Raw genomic sequence first — 15955 nt, forward strand, 5'->3', positions numbered from 1 at the left:
AATCCAAATTGAAAGACTAAAGCAAACACTGTCTGTATCCTACGTTGTAAGTGTATTGACCAGCTGTTTTCAGAAACAAGTCAGTCATCATTTCAATTGAATAATATGTATGTATTTGCAAGTCATTTAAAAAAGATTGTACACTAAAAATTTTGGGGGGATTTTTGATTAACAATCTGCGAGCTCCAATTCAGTCACATCTATGCGTATGTTGTAGAGAATCCCTCACATTACACTGCTCCCAGGATCAATAGTTTCAAAGTACGGACAGCTACCTGTAATTTCAGTCTGGACGGGCAAACAATGCTGCCATGTAGGAGGTAAAGAACAAGAAACAGTTCATAGTTAAAGCAAAGGAAAGCAGTACATAACTAGCTCAAATAAACTACCACATGGAAAAAGTATGTTTTGTTCATTTTGACATTTACAGTGTAGGACCAGAAAAGTATTCATTTGTCACTTTAATGTTGTGTCATAACAGTAAAGTTTTCACAATGTCAGTGAATCATTCCTACAGTTTAAAATGCAGGCGGGGTTAATGTGGAGAAGCAGGGATTGGTGTGATTAGGTCATTCCCTAAGGTGGGGTTAGGAGAGGCGTGTTGGCGCAATACTTTACGCTCTTCTGGCAGCTGTAAATAAATGTCGATTTGTGCATTCGACAGCACAGCAACTATCTGGCGGTTTGTTAAACTGTGATTGATGGCAAAGGAGTGCAAAGGACTGCAGTACTGTTTTTCCCTCTAGGTGGATGCATCCCCCTAGCTCTGACGCCATGTGAAAACTATGAGTCTGTGGGTGTGGGCAGGACTGGATACAAATATTGCGGGAGCGGGTGGATGTGACAGAGAGGGAAAGTGGGAGTGGGCAGTAATGCTCAGAAATTCAAGGGGGCAAGGATTTTTTAAAAAAATGTCACAGCAAGTAACCAACTGAATACAAGTACCACACTGACAGTGTTTTGAAAAGTAGTTGCTCACACAATATGCTATAAACTATACTATATATATATATATATATATATGGCTGTTCAACTAGTTAACGAAAGACACCCGGAATGGCTAACTGAAGGCCGGACGGTCCTGATCCCCAAGAAGGGACCGGTCCCCTCCAACTACCGACCAATAACCTGCCTCAGTACTACATGGAAGCTCCTGTCAGGCATCATATCGGCTAAGATGAACAGGCACATGGGTCAATACATGAGCGGGACACAGAAAGGAATTGGCAAGAATACCAGAGGTGCAAAACACCAGCTACTGGTAGACAGAACAATCAGCCGAGACTGCAAGACCAGACTGACCAACCTGTGCACTGCCTGGATTGATTACAAGAAGGCCTATGACTCAATGCCCCACAGCTGGATACTGGAATGCCTAGAATTGTACAAGATCAATGGGACCCTAAGAGCCTTCATCAGGAACTCAATGGGGATGTGGCGTACAACACTAGAGGCCAACTCCAAGCCCATAGCACAAGTCACCATCAAGTGCGGGATCTACCAAGGAGATGCTCTGTCCCCACTGCTGTTCTGCATAGGCCTGAACCCCCTCAGTGAGATCATTAACAAGACTGGCTACGGATACCGACTACGGAACGGAGTAGTTGTCAGCCACCTCCTGTACATGGATGACATCAAGCTGTATGCCAAGAGTGAACGAGACATCGATTCACTGATCCACACTACCAGGCTATACAGCAATGACATTGGAATGTCGTTGGGACTGGAGAAGTGTAGTCGGATGGTAACAAAGAGAGGGAAGGTAGTCAGAACTGAGGGGATTGAACTACCAGAAGGCAACATTGCAGACATAGAGGACAGTTACAAGTACTTGGGGATCCCGCAGGCAAATGGGAACCATGAAGAGGCCGCTAGAAAGGCTGCAACCACCAAGTACCTGCAGAGGGTCAGGCAAGTCCTGAGGAGTCAGCTGAATGGTAAGAACAAGATTCGGGCCATCAACACATACGCCCTGCCCGTGATCAGGTACCCTGCTGGGGTAATAAGCTGGCCAAAGGAGGAGATAGAAGCCACTGACATAAAGACAAGAAAGCTCCTGACCATGCATGGAGGGTTTCACCCCAAGTCCAGCACCCTGAGGCTGTACGCTAAGCGGAAGGAAGGGGGCCAGGGACTGGTGAGTGTCAGCACCACAGTCCAGGATGAGACAACGAACATCCAAGAATACATTGGGAAGATGGCCCCAACTGACCGAGTGCTCAGTGAATACCTCAGGCAGCAGAAACCCAAGAAAGAGGAGGGAGACGAGGAACCATCATGGAAGGACAGGCCCCTGCACGGTATGTACCACCGGCAGATAGAGGAGGTGGCTGATATCCAGAAATCCTACCAGTGGCTGGACAAAGCTGGACTGAAAGACAGCACAGAGGCACTAATCATGGCAGCACAAGAACAAGCTCTGAGTACAAGATCCATAGAGGCTGGGGTCTATCACACCAGGCAAGACCCCAGGTGCAGGCTGTGTAAAGATGCCCCAGAGACAATCCAGCACATAACAGCAGGGTGCAAGATGCTAGCAGGCAAGGCATACATGGAACGCCATAACCAAGTGGCCGGCATAGTGTACAGGAACATCTGTGCCGAGTATAACCTAGAAGTCCCAAGGTCAAAATGGGAGATGCCCCCAAGGGTGGTGGAGAATGACCGAGCTAAGATCCTGTGGGACTTCCAGATACAGACGGACAAAATGGTGGTGGCTAACCAACCGGACATAGTGGTGGTAGACAAACAGAAGAAGACGGCCGTAGTGATCGATGTAGCGGTTCCGAATGACAGCAATATCAGGAAGAAGGAACACGAGAAGCTGGAGAAATACCAAGGGCTCAGAGAAGAGCTCGAGAGGATGTGGAGGGTGAAGGTAACGGTGGTCCCCGTGGTAATCGGAGCACTAGGTGCGGTGACTCCCAAGCTAGGCGAGTGGCTCCAGCAGATCCCGGGAAAAACATCGGAAATCTCTGTCCAGAAGAGCGCAGTCCTGGGAACAGCTAAGATACTGCGCAGGACCCTCAAGCTCCCAGGCCTCTGGTAGAGGACCCGAGCTTGAAGGATAAACCGCCCGCAGGGGCGTGCTGGGTGTTTTTTATATATATATATATATATATATATATTTAATATAAATACCTCTGCCTCAGGCTGACTGTAGTTTTGGGTGATTTTAGGCGCAGATGCTTTGGACTGGACAGGTGGGGGTGAGCGAGACTGAGGAGGAGGTGAACTTGAACGGTCCTTAGAACGCCGTTCTGATCTACGCCTCCGTTCCCTCTCATCCTCCTGCCTTCTTTCCTGTTCCCTCTGCCTTTGTTCCTCCCTCTTCAGTCTCTCCTGCTCCTTCTTCTGCTGCTCCTGTGCCTGCTGCTGGGACAGAGTCATTGCCTGCATGGTCATCTGCTGGGCCTGAGAGGACAGGGGAGAAATTTAAACTTTGGCCTTACGAGGGATGAAGGGGTGATAAAGGATGTGACCAAAATGATCATCATAGTGCTGACCATGAGAAGGGCTTGCTGGTTGATTAGAGCCTGTTGCGTTGCTGCTGCCATCTGCATGGGGTCAGCAGCAGGAGCAGGCATGGGAGCCTGAGGCATCATCATGGCTGTGTATGATCAATTATGACAAATTGTTACACATATTTAAATACATATATAAAACTCTGCAAACACAGTGCTTATAAACTATTTCATGCATATATAATTTTGTTTTTTTGCACTTCCAGTTATTTGCCCCACCAGAGCAGTCTTGTGATGACAAATGTTGGACTTTGACCACAAATGTTGATGGTCAAAGTGCGACCTGACGTAGCGTTGGCATTTAATTATTTTGTGATGATTATGGAAAGATTATGCAGAGTGAGTCATGACAATCCCATGCAGGAAGAATGCACACAGTTGTTGGTACCAGTTGTTTGGGGGGGGCATTTCACTGGAGTGCATGGGGATATCACTTTGTATTCGTTCTGATGCAGGTTAATGCAACACAATATCCCAAAGCAGTGCTGCATTTCAGCAAAGAGTGCACTGTTTCAAGTCATATCCTGAGTCGGGATCCCAGGGTAGAGATACCGACTGACCAGGGCACTTTGTTCATGTCTTGCACACAAGAAGAACTACTGGGCATTAAACCTTTTGGACCAGCGTTTACCACCCTCAGACTAATGAGTTGGTGGACTGCCTGAATGAGACTTTAAGGGGTGAGTAGGCTAAGACTCCCTAGACTAAGTCAGGACATGGGGTTACGTTGCGGAGTGTCATGTGCTAGAGGGGGGGTGGGGTGGGGATGCAGTGGGTCCAGGAGGCAGTGTCAGAGGAGGCTGGTTGGCTGTCCCTTAGGAGGTGGTAGTTGACCTACCAATAATCTGTGTCATCATATGAGCCCAGGTCTGAAAAAAATGAATAAGAAATGTTGGAGAATTACCTGGCATGGTTGGCATGGCTGGCATGGCTGGCATCATGGGATTTGCACCATAACTGGGCATTGCGGGGTTGACTGGTGCTCCTATACATACAGAAAGCAACATATGGAGAATTGAAACATTTTCTGTAATTTATTTGAATCCATAACTTAAAAAAATCCAAAACATAAAAATTAAACTGCATATGAGTATTCTAAAAGATAACCAGTATAAGCGATATACATATATATTATACATACACAGATATGAGATATAAAACTCCACATGGAATAAACCAAGAAACAGCATTAACCAAATCAGCTTTAAAATGGCTTTAAAAACAACAACAAACAGAACAACAATGTTTATTTTAACTGCTTAATATATACAGCAGGTACGTTTAGGCCCAACCTGACCCCTGATCAAAATTGTCACCTATTAGATATCTCCAAATTGAAATCAGACAGCACTAGACCTATAAAAGATATTTTCTAGTTTGTGAAACTATGCTTGTTTAGTGTATGTCTACAAAGTAAGCTAATGATATCCCCCTTTTTAAGAGGTTAAAAAGATCAAGAATTATCAAGAATTACTAAAATTATAAACAGAATGTGAAAAAACTACAAATTCAACACTACATATATCATGTTGTATGTCAAGAAGGGATAATGGTTCACCGCTTTTCAATGTTGAAGGATAGGCAGTAAACTAATGAGGCTTGCAGTACTGTGTTCGGTTATATTAGTTAACTATACTGAAGTGTGCCTTCTACAGGGCCCCCTAACTGCATATCAAATGGAGATCTTAGAACAAACCTGGCTGGCCTAAAGACATTCATAATCAATGGCATGACAAAAAGTGAATATTTTCTCAATGATGAAAGAAGAAGTGAAGGCTTGATTCTTTATATCAGAAATGTAATAAATTACTTACCCAAAGGATAGCTTGGCATTGTCATAGGCATACCTGTAAAAATGGTGTTTTAGTGTGCAGTTGAAATGGCACATAACAAGCTAAAATCCTGTCTTTCAAAAATGTGTATAAGATATATGACGAGCAGCAATACAATTTCAGTTCGTGTGTCCTAGTAATCCCAGGTGCCAGGGGCGTCTGTTGCCCCCTAGTCTCCCAAACCAAATTGTTCCTGGGTGAGGGGTCAGACAAAGAGTAATTCAATCAACCCTTATGAAAAGAACTAAAACAAGGGACCAGGCATCTTGGATGAGAGATGAAATGTCTTCATGAAACTTAAAAAAGGCCAGTTACTTTCTTTCCAAGCTCCTTCAACTGGTTACATATAGTAGATCTCATCTCAACTCACTTACTTGGGCTCCATAACCAATCTCCTGGAGAGGGTTTGGACTCTATTCCAGTCTGGAGTTGCCCTTGAGGAATTGGCCTTTTGTTCTTTTCTTCTCTTTTTTTGCCTTTCCCATCTGGCAGTGTAGCAATCAGAATTATTGTCTGAAGGCCAAGAAAAATGCCCAACAGATTCAACATGACTTTCTGTTAGTCTTGAATCAATTTTGGCACCATTCGGGATCTCATTAAGGGAAAGCATTGCTCTACTCACAGGGTGTGTGGTGGGGTGGGGGGCTGCTGAACTCAACTGAGGATATGGTCAAGTGGTAAAAGGAAAACGTTGAGGACCTCTTTAACCACACTGACATGCCTTCTGTAGAGGAAGCAGAGTCGCCCATCACACTGCTACCCACCTGGCAAGATGAGTAATTCATGCCCCCCAGGGGGGCGGAGCAGAAAGGAAAGCTCTTCCATTTGTTGAACCCTGGTCAATGCAGTTTTTTTTGTCCTGGATGCAGAACACTCAACCAGCTCTTTGTCCTGTTTTTTTTTTTTTTTTTTTTTGCATACTCAGGAGTATGGGGTGTTCTAGCCTGTTGTTGTGAGCCAAAGGAGAAATGTGAGCTTGGTCCACATTTCTGGCAATAGGTTTGACTCATTTCCAGTGGTTGTTGGACTCTGCCACAGCTGCCACTAGTCAATGATTCTTTTTATAATTTTATGGACATAATTTCTAGGTGTAGGTGGATGTGGATCTGCTGGCTTCATCAGGCTTCATTGCAAGTAGAGTTGGCCTCCAGCTTGCACTGGAGTTGTTTGCAACCTAGTGTGAAGCACCTCCAAATCTGAGGCCATGGTCCTCAGTCAGAAAAGGCTGGAGCGCCCACGCAGGGTCATCAATGAATTGCTGCTCCAAGTGGAGTAGTTTAGGTATCTTGTGGTCTTGTTCACGAGTGAGGAGAGAGGGGAGGAAGTGAGTGATAGAAGGATTGGGACCAAAGATGGATGGATGCAAACGATGTACCGCTTCATCATGGTGAAGAGAGCTGAGCATAAAAGCAAAGCTCTCAATTTACTGGTCAAGCTACGTCCCCTGTCTCACTTATGGTCACGAGCTTTGCGTAGTGACTGAAAGAATGAGGGTGCGGATACAAGCAGTAGAAATAAGCTTTATCCTAAGGGTAGCTGGTCTCTCTTTTAGAGATAGGGTGAGGAGTTCAGTCATTTGAGAGGGGCTAAGAGTTGAGCTGCTGCTCCTCTACATTCAAAGGAGCCAGCGAGATGGTTCAGATATCTGACTAGATGCCTTCTGGTCACCTCCTGTGTGAGGTGCTCTGGATATGTCCCACCTGGAGGAGCCACTGGGCCAGACCCAGGATACACTGGCAAGATTACATCTCTTAGCTGGCTTGAGAATGCCTGGGGTTACCCTGGATAAGCTGGAGGTGACTTGGCAGAGGGAGGTTTGGCTTTGTCTGCGTAGGCTGCTGCCCCTACCCCTAAGCAGATCGATTTTACCTTTTAGTGTGAACATTATGAACAATCTACACGTTTAAGAATGTTTTGTAGTTCAACTACGAAGTAAATACATGTGGCGTGTGAATTTCCTACCTGCTCCATACATGCCAGAGTGCATCGGTCCAATCCCCCCTCCCCCTCTCATCCTGCGATTCAGAATAGCTACTCTTTCCATGTCCTACACACACAAACACACAAAAATGAGCTGTGTATCACATTATAAGTGACACGGCAGCCACAACTACACGTGGAGTTGCTGGAAATAAGCCTTAACAAATTCAGTAACAACATAATAATGTTCTACAATATATAAGCATATCTCTGAACTAAACACTAAAAATGCATACTACACAGTTTAGCCTGCACATACTGTCTAGTATAAATTACATCGTTATATACAAGCATTAAATTTCTAATTTATCAAATGAGCAGTCTTTACCTTAAAGCATCTCTCTTTTTCTCTTTATATCTTTCCTTTCTTACATTGTTTTTCGTATCAGAGAAAGTAAAGTTATCATGCATGAACATTTTTTTCTCTGGGAAATACTAGCCTAGTAGTCACTGTGCCCTCAGCTAGAAGACAAAATTATAAGCCAAACTGCAAAGAAACACAACACAACTCACTGGAGGTCCATTGTCCAGTACGGGTTCAAATATGTCATCAACATAGGCCTCCATCTGTCGACTGCGCCCTGAAGATGGAAAGAATTTCTCATTAGTTAGAGTAAAAAAAAGGACCTTTGTGTTGTCTTTGCTGGTTGCCTGTACGACTACTCCTTTATTTTTTCAACCAAGAACTAAATATCAACATAATATTTTTTATACTACTTTTTGACACAATCATAATCATAATAGTATTTTTATTTTGTTTTTATTTTGTTATTCAAGTTCATTCATGAGGATGAAAGGAATTGGGCTTGCTGGATAGACCCTTTGTTGTTTGCAGTGTGGGAGGCTCCCCAGGCCTTCATTGTGTTTTCCCCCTTTCCCCCCAAGCCCAGTTAAAATCAGAATCAGAATCAGAATGGGTTTATTGCCAGATGTTGAGGTTTACAACATTAGGAAATTGCTGCGGTAAAAATGAGATTTAGTATGTCCTGGACCTGAAAGCAAAGCTGCAATCATTGTCAAGGTTGTCAAGGGAGAATTTATTCCAGGCCCAGGAATGTCAACAGCACCTGTATAACAGAGGGGTTAGACTCAGGCAATTTTCAATGGGAGACAAAGTGCTTGTATTATGCCCTTCTTCAAGCGTAAAGACACTCGCCAAGTGGCAAGGACTCTTTGTGGCCACACGGTGAGTTGGCGATGTTGACTATGAGGTGGTATGGCTGGTGAATGAGGTGTCATGGTCTGATGCCTATCTCATGGCCTGGGTTGGGGCTGCTGGACTCCTTAACTGGAAAGATCCGGCTTAATTTTTCACAACACTGGATTTAACCGAGGGCTACTGGCAGATTCCCTTGTCTGCAGTATCCAAGGAAAAAACAGCCTTCTCCATGATGTTATCATCCATAGTAACAACCGGCATGTGTACTGGGTAGCTGTGGTCCTGGAGTCCCTGATGTAGGCGGGGCTCATAGCCAACCCAAAGAAGTCTGCGTTTGGATCAAGGGAGGCACAGTGTTAGCGTACCATTTGGGAGGCGGGCAGGTGTGCCTACAGGTGGAGAAAACAGTAGCCATTGCATCTTGGGGCTGGCTCAAGGTTCAAGGTTCAAGGTTCTTTATTTGTCACATGCATAGTTATACAAGTATAACACACAGTGAAATGTAGCCTGACACGCTGGTTACTACCGCTGGTTCGTGCCTGGATTTGGGGAATGGACCAGACCCTTGACTGACCTCACGTGAAAGGGTGCCCCAGATCTGGGCCAGGGGATAAAGCAGTGCAAGGCGGCATTTGTACAGATAAAAACGGCCCTTCACTGGGAGCCACTGTTTCACACACCTAACTTTTCTGAATGTATTTTGGTTTGTAGTGTATAGATTAGTGCTGTCAGCGTTAATCTTGTTAATGCCATAACCGCATGTGGCAAATCTCTGTTAGTGAGTTAATGCGGATCACCCCGTGCGTGGGGCTGCACGGCGTCAACGTGTTAGCATGTTTAGCTAATTAACGCGTTAGCACCGTGCAGCCCCAGCACTAGTATAGATCTTTTTGCAGTGTGATGTCTATTAATAATAATAATAATAATAATAATGGATACTTTATCATCAATTGATTTCCCCATGGGGAAATTACTTGTTTTTTCTCTGCATTTGACCCATTCACTCAGTGAAGCAGTGGGCAGCCCACTAAGCAGGCGCCCGGGGAGCAGTGTGTAGGGACGGTACCTTGCTCAGGGGTACCTCAGGGTAGCCGTTAAGTGGATTCGAACCGCCGACCTTCCGATCATGGGGCGACCACTTTACCTACTGAGCTATCCCTGCCCCTAATATTCAATATTAAATAATTAGTGTGGACATACTTGTTATCCCCCAGCCATAATAGATATAGATAGAGACAGAGGGAGGACAACCTATCTGCTGGTTTAAAGTTATGGTTGCAAAATAAAGCTTACTATCTCACTTGTATTTTTTGTGGCAGTTTTTTGTTGTCGTCAGTTCTTTTATATATCATTATCATGTTTAGTGAAACATTTTCTGAAATGCTATGTGGACACATTTAGAGCTAGATGGACTGCATGGTCTAGAAAATAAAAAATCTTTCTGGTGAGACAAGTAATGAACTGTGCCTGTGTGCACTTGCAGACAGCCGTTCCTTGCATGATCTGATATTATCATGTTGCTGCCATTACTGGAAGCAGCCAATCACATGTGAAGTCATAGTGGGAAACACAACAAAACATAAATTAAAATTATAGGTCTTTTTTTGTAGAATGTTTCTCTAACTGATATCTTTGTCCTGTCTTACCCCCTTCAACCAGAAATGGTTGTAGCAGATAGCCGCCCCTCCCTGAGCCTGGTTCTGACAGAGGTTTCTTCTGGTTAAAAGGGAGTTTTTCCTTCACACTGTTGCCAAAGTGCTTGCTCATAGGGAGTCATCTGTTGTTGGAATTGCCTCCGTTTTCTTGTAGGGTATTAACCTTACAATATAAAGCACCTTGATTCAGCTGTTGTGATTTGGTACTATATAAATAAATAACATTAAACTGAAAGTGGTTAATTCCTAAGAGACAAACTATAGCTAAATATTTACATTAGTAGATGGCTCTGTTTGGTCTTCCTGACGGTGTTAATTAGATAACTAGTGTACTAAAATTTCACCATATAATACTTACCTTCCTGTGGATAATCTCTTCTCCACTGGTTTCCTTCAAAAGGAGGTAGACCAGGAGCTTGTATGGGTGGTGCTGGTGGTATAAAGTCATCTTGATCGGTTGTTAACATCCTATAGAAAAACAGTTGTCATAAGTGCCACTGGATTCTTTAAAAGATGCCCCCGACCCTCCAAGAAAATGAAACAAACAAACCCCCAAACAATTGTTCACTATTTTACCTATCTCCCTGGTTGCTGAACAGGTAATCAGAGTAAGTAGAGGTGGGAGTCCCTTCTGGTGGGAGCACTTCAGCTTCAGCTCCAGCCAGCAGATCCATGACAAAATCTGAGCCAGCTAAATCAGACCAGCCGTCATCGATTGAAAAAAGAGACACTGACCAGCCCTGTACCACTTCCGAAACACCTCTATGGCACAAAACAACACATTACACAAAATTTTAAGGAAGATGCATGTAAATGCAAACATTAGTTAGCAAAGTGGGGGAAATCACATATGTTTACAACTTATACCTGAAATGAAGAATCCACGACGCTAGCTGCTCTCCTGTGGTCCAAGACTCCACTTCAGTTACAAACTTCTCATCTGAAATAAAACGCCAAATGGTGTTGTGAGTTTATTAAAGCTGATATTTTTGCACTGCCTTTAGGCCCACTGATCCAGTTTCATGGTACAAAAATGGAAATGTTCAGTTAGTCTCACCATTGTAGGTGTGAACGTCTACCAACATGGTTCCCTTTCTCTGGTTGGATGTCCATTCCAGCTCGGTGGGTGGGTACATCCGGCAGGTTGGAGATGGAAGCTTCATAGATGTCAGCAGTTTATGTTGGCACAGTGAACGGTACTCCCCTGGACCATAGTCAGATACATACCTGCAGGGGTTAAAGTGGGTCGTAACAATCTAGAACACCATTCAGTGACTGAGTAACAAAATCTGACAGTTTAATAAAAAGTACTGGGAAGCAAGTTTATTTGTCATGTGCTGCAGTCTCATAGTCGTTTAAGCTGATGCGACAGAGGAAGTTATGATTATGGTCTGAAGTTTAAATACCTTCATCATCATGGACGTGAATGACATCATAATTTTAGGCTTTTAATGATTTCTTTGAACTGTTCTTTGATTTAAAAAAAATAAAAATCAGGTGCAAAAATGTGTTCCAGTTTTATTTGGTATTTTCTTAAATCAACACAGAGTCAAAATTATACAATCAGGCTCAAATAATTTATCCGAGCATGTTCGTCAGTTGTAAATAAGATGTGCCACCACTTTGCAAAAGTCTGAAGAAGATCCAAACTGTCACCCTCAGATGAACAAAAAATGGTTAGGATGTTCAGGAACAACCAAAGCTCAAACCTGTCATGAACAAGAAAGTACTTGATGATCAGAATCACTGTCCAAAGTGAAGCGAGTTTTACTCTGTGAGTATGGTGCTAACACAGCTTCTTGCTGTGTTAGCACCATACTCAGCACGCTCAACTGAAATTGCAAATGCGTCCTGGATAAATTTTTCACAAATTCATTCACACACACATGAAATTGAGTGACATCCCATTCTTAATTCATTGAGTTTAATATGATCTCGGCACATCTTTTGCAGCTTTAAACTGCTCTGGGAAGGCTTTCCACAAGGTTTATAAATGTGTTAATGAGAATTTTCTGACCATTCTTCCAAAAGTGCATTTGTGAGGTCAGACATTGATGTTGGATGAGAAGGCCTGGCTTGCACTCTCTGCTCTAATTCATCCTTTTGGTGTTCTATAGGGTTGAGATCAGGACTCTGTGCAGGCCAGTGCAGTTCTTCCACACCAAACTCACCCTTGTCTATATGGACCTTGCATGGTACACTGGTGCGCAGACATGTTGGAACAGGAAGGGTCTATCCCCAAAGTGTTCCCATGCACAATGCGTTTAGACAAATACTGTTTTTCTGGCATCTCATTCATCAGATTGTCAGACACAGTGTCATTCATCATTTCAGAGAACATGTATCCACTGCTGTAGAGTCCAGTGGCAGTGTGCTTTGAAGCACTGCATCTAATGCTGGGAATTGTGCTCTGTGATGTAAGGCTTAGATTCCAGCATAGGAATCCATTCCATGAAGTTATGGAATGAGTTGCTTATGGCATGCTTAAATATATATATAAGGGGCTGGAGCCATCTGGAGCAAGAGGCAAGGTACACCATGGACATATTGCTAGTTAATTTATTCAAGTTTTGTTCTAACAAAGCTATATTGATGTTTTCTTACATATGCAACAGCATGACTTATAATATTATGTGTTGTTGTACACTACCTAGCGGACACAGTAAGTGGGAAGTAACTTGTTTTTGCTACAGCCACATTAGAAGACAGGGTGCAAGACATCCCAGTGACTACAGGAAATGCCTCAACTCTACCAACCCCATACTGCAGTATACCTTAAGATCTGCCAAGGGCCCTATTATTGCTTATTATTCTTAATATTGCCATTTTATTTAATTTTTTACAAAAACGAATCCCTTATTAGAGGGCTACAATATGCTCAAGAACTACAAAAATTTGGCAGAGGCATCAGGTCTGGTGAAAATGAACATATTTTATAACACTAACAAAGTCACCAACGATTGACTTAAATTTAGTTAATTTTATTTATATAGCTTCTCTCTAGGTGCTTTTTATTGTAAGGTAAAGACTGTACAATATTAGAATGAAGCCTCAAAGTCAAATGAAATCTTTACCCAGAAAGAAGAAACTGAAACTTACTGTGCAATGGGTGTGAACTGTCAAGGAAAATTGAACCAGCCAACCACTAACTGTGTGGTATACAGAGATGCTTGGTTCAGCTGTGGTTTGACAATCAGGCTGTTAACAATTTGATTGTTTCTGTTCTTTACAGATAAGTATCATAAAGGAAAGAACGATCAAATTAAATCATCACAGTTTTATCAAGGCAGCACGGTGGCACGGTGGTTAGCACTGTTGCCTCACAGCAAGAAGGTCCTGAGTTCAATTCCACCATCAGACCGGGGTCTTTCTGTGTGGAGTTTGCATGTTCTCCCCGTGTTTGCGTGGGTTCTCTCCGGGTACTCCGGCTTCCTCCCACCGTCCAAAGACATGCAGCTTGTGGGGATAGGTTAATTGGATAATCCAAATTGCCACTAGGTGTGAATGTGAGTGTGAATGGTTGTTTGTCCTTGTGTGTTAGCCTTGCGACAGACTGGCGACCTGTCCAGGGTGTACCCCGCCTTTCGCCCTATGACAGCTGGGATAGGCTCCAGCGCCCCCCGCGACCCTGAAAAGGATAAGCGGAAGCGAATGGATGGATGTTGTTGTAAGTCCATGTTAGTAACTGCAAGTTTTATGTGCAGGTTTTTTCCAAGAGATTTATAACTTTGAACATATTCTGCAATGTGAATTTTAATAAAAATAAAATCTCCTGAAATCACTCTTTAGTCTTAGATATATTCATTTGAAGGCAAGGCTCATAAAAACATTTGACAAAATCAGCAGAAGTGGGACATCGTTATCCTGGAGCAGACTGACAATAACAGAGTCAATTCAATTTTATTTCTACAGCTACAAATCCCGACTGTTTTCTTGAGTTTTCCAACTAGCGTGGAAAAAGCTAAGCAAGCATCAGGCTTTCAAATGAATTAACCCTTTCATGCACGAATTATGACAAGCTAATTCAGGAATATTTTTCTTAAGTAGTTTTATTTATCTTTAGGCATGAAAAAAGATTTTTGAACTTCATTTCTTTTTTAAAATATGTACTTTTCAAACAATTTTTTACATGTCCACTTAGGTGGACAACATACGTTTTGACTGGGTGGCAGGTATAAAGTGTCACATCAGTGTCCAATGCAGTGGTTCATGTGCTCTTTCGGCTCCGAACCGGCTCTTCAGATTGTTTTGTTGCTTTAATTAATTTATTATTAGCAATAATATAAATTTATGCACAAAAGGAATTACTAATGTAGAAAGAAAGTGGTTTTATTTATATATATTTATATATAAATATATGCGGTGGCCCCTAGAGACAAAACACGTACAAACTCCAAAACACATTTCTAGCATGAACTGAACTTCCAAAACAGAGCTACCTAGATCACTTAAATTACACAATTGAAAGCATGAAAGCATATGTGTATTGTTTGTGTATTTATACACAAGCATTCATATATAGTCAAATTTTTTTTAAAAAGTTCATTTACCTCTTACTACCACACACCAAATCCGGTCGTTGGTACTTGCTGGCTTGTGTAGCCACTAGGTAACAAAAGCTCCACACTGCCCCCTAGCATCCTGGAGCACTTCTGTTGTCTTTTGTACGTGTTTTGAGTTTTTATGTGCTTCTGAGTTTTTACGTGTTTTGGAGTTTGTACGTGTATTTACGTGCTTTGGAGTTTTTACGTGTTTTTACGTGTTTTGGAGTTTGTACGTGCTTCAGGGTTCGTATGTGATTTGAAGTTCGTATGTGCTTTGTCTCTAGGGGCCACCATAAATATACTTTTATTTATTCACTCCACATGACATGTAATAAATAAATCATATAATACAAAAATCAACTATTCACATTTCAACTTTTAACTATTTAAATTTTCAGCTTTTTCCTTTTACAAATTTAAAGTGAACACAAAACACTGCAAACCACAACACAATTAAATATAAATTACAATATGAAAACAAAAAGAAGATGCACATTCTCTGTCATATGGGCCTGCCTGAATACACTTTCTGAATCCTTTATCATCTGCAACTGAAAATAGTTGTGGATGATTACTATACCTTTCTAATGGGACGTTGTTGTCCCTGGCTCTCTTTCTCTCTCTCTCCCCCTCCTGCTCTGTTCCTGTGCTACTGAGTGTAACTACCGCCCCTCTGCCCAGCGTAAAGCACAAGGCTCGCGTGCGGAGTGAAGCGGAAAAAAGTGCGAGAGAGAGAGAGAAAGAGAAAAAAACCCCACGGCTTGCGATAAGGAGCCGGCTCGCGTCGTTCACGTCAAAGACCCGGCTCTAAGAGCCATTTCGTTCACGACCGACCCATCACTAATACCATCAACACTGACACAAATACAAGAAAACAGCCTTTGAATAGCTGTCCACTGTAGTGACCAGTATGTGTGAAAGGGTTGAAAATCTGTCTTGGTCTTTGGTTGATTAGTTAGAATGACTCGGGGGTGTTGATTCATTTAAACTAACATAATCATCCTGCTGTAACCAGGTTTCTGTAAGGCAGAGTAAATCAACTTATTGATCAATTATTAACTCATGTACTAACAGAGACTTGGAAGAGAGAGGCCTAATGTTTAATAATCCACATTGTACTGTTTTACTCTTTGGCGCTGTTGAGGATGCTGTATTGTTCTTTCTTTGTAATTTTTTTTATGTTTAAGTCTCTTTTTTTGCTGGTTTTTAGTTTGTTTTTTGTCTGTTTGGAAGCTGACACAGTCTCTAAGGGGATGGGGTT

General features: G+C 42.6%; 1 protein-coding gene across 1 annotated transcript in view; it reads right to left on the reverse strand.

The window, feature by feature from the left end:
• Positions 1-15955, reverse strand: part of myo15b (myosin XVB) — a 133042-nt gene that overhangs the window by 22525 nt on the left and 94562 nt on the right. The window contains exons 28-37 of the mRNA XM_080305252.1: positions 11208-11377; positions 11018-11090; positions 10727-10912; positions 10509-10618; positions 7850-7917; positions 7319-7403; positions 5339-5371; positions 4429-4509; positions 3507-3610; positions 3142-3414 (exon numbers count right to left, since the gene is read on the reverse strand). Coding sequence (XP_080161378.1) covers positions 3142-3414; positions 3507-3610; positions 4429-4509; positions 5339-5371; positions 7319-7403; positions 7850-7917; positions 10509-10618; positions 10727-10912; positions 11018-11090; positions 11208-11377 — 1183 coding nt within the window. The remainder of the gene's footprint in view (positions 1-3141; positions 3415-3506; positions 3611-4428; positions 4510-5338; positions 5372-7318; positions 7404-7849; positions 7918-10508; positions 10619-10726; positions 10913-11017; positions 11091-11207; positions 11378-15955) is intronic.

Source organism: Astatotilapia calliptera, chromosome 8 (assembly GCF_964374335.1).
Source record: "Astatotilapia calliptera chromosome 8, fAstCal68.1, whole genome shotgun sequence".
NCBI classification, from domain to species: Eukaryota; Metazoa; Chordata; class Actinopteri; order Cichliformes; family Cichlidae; genus Astatotilapia; species Astatotilapia calliptera.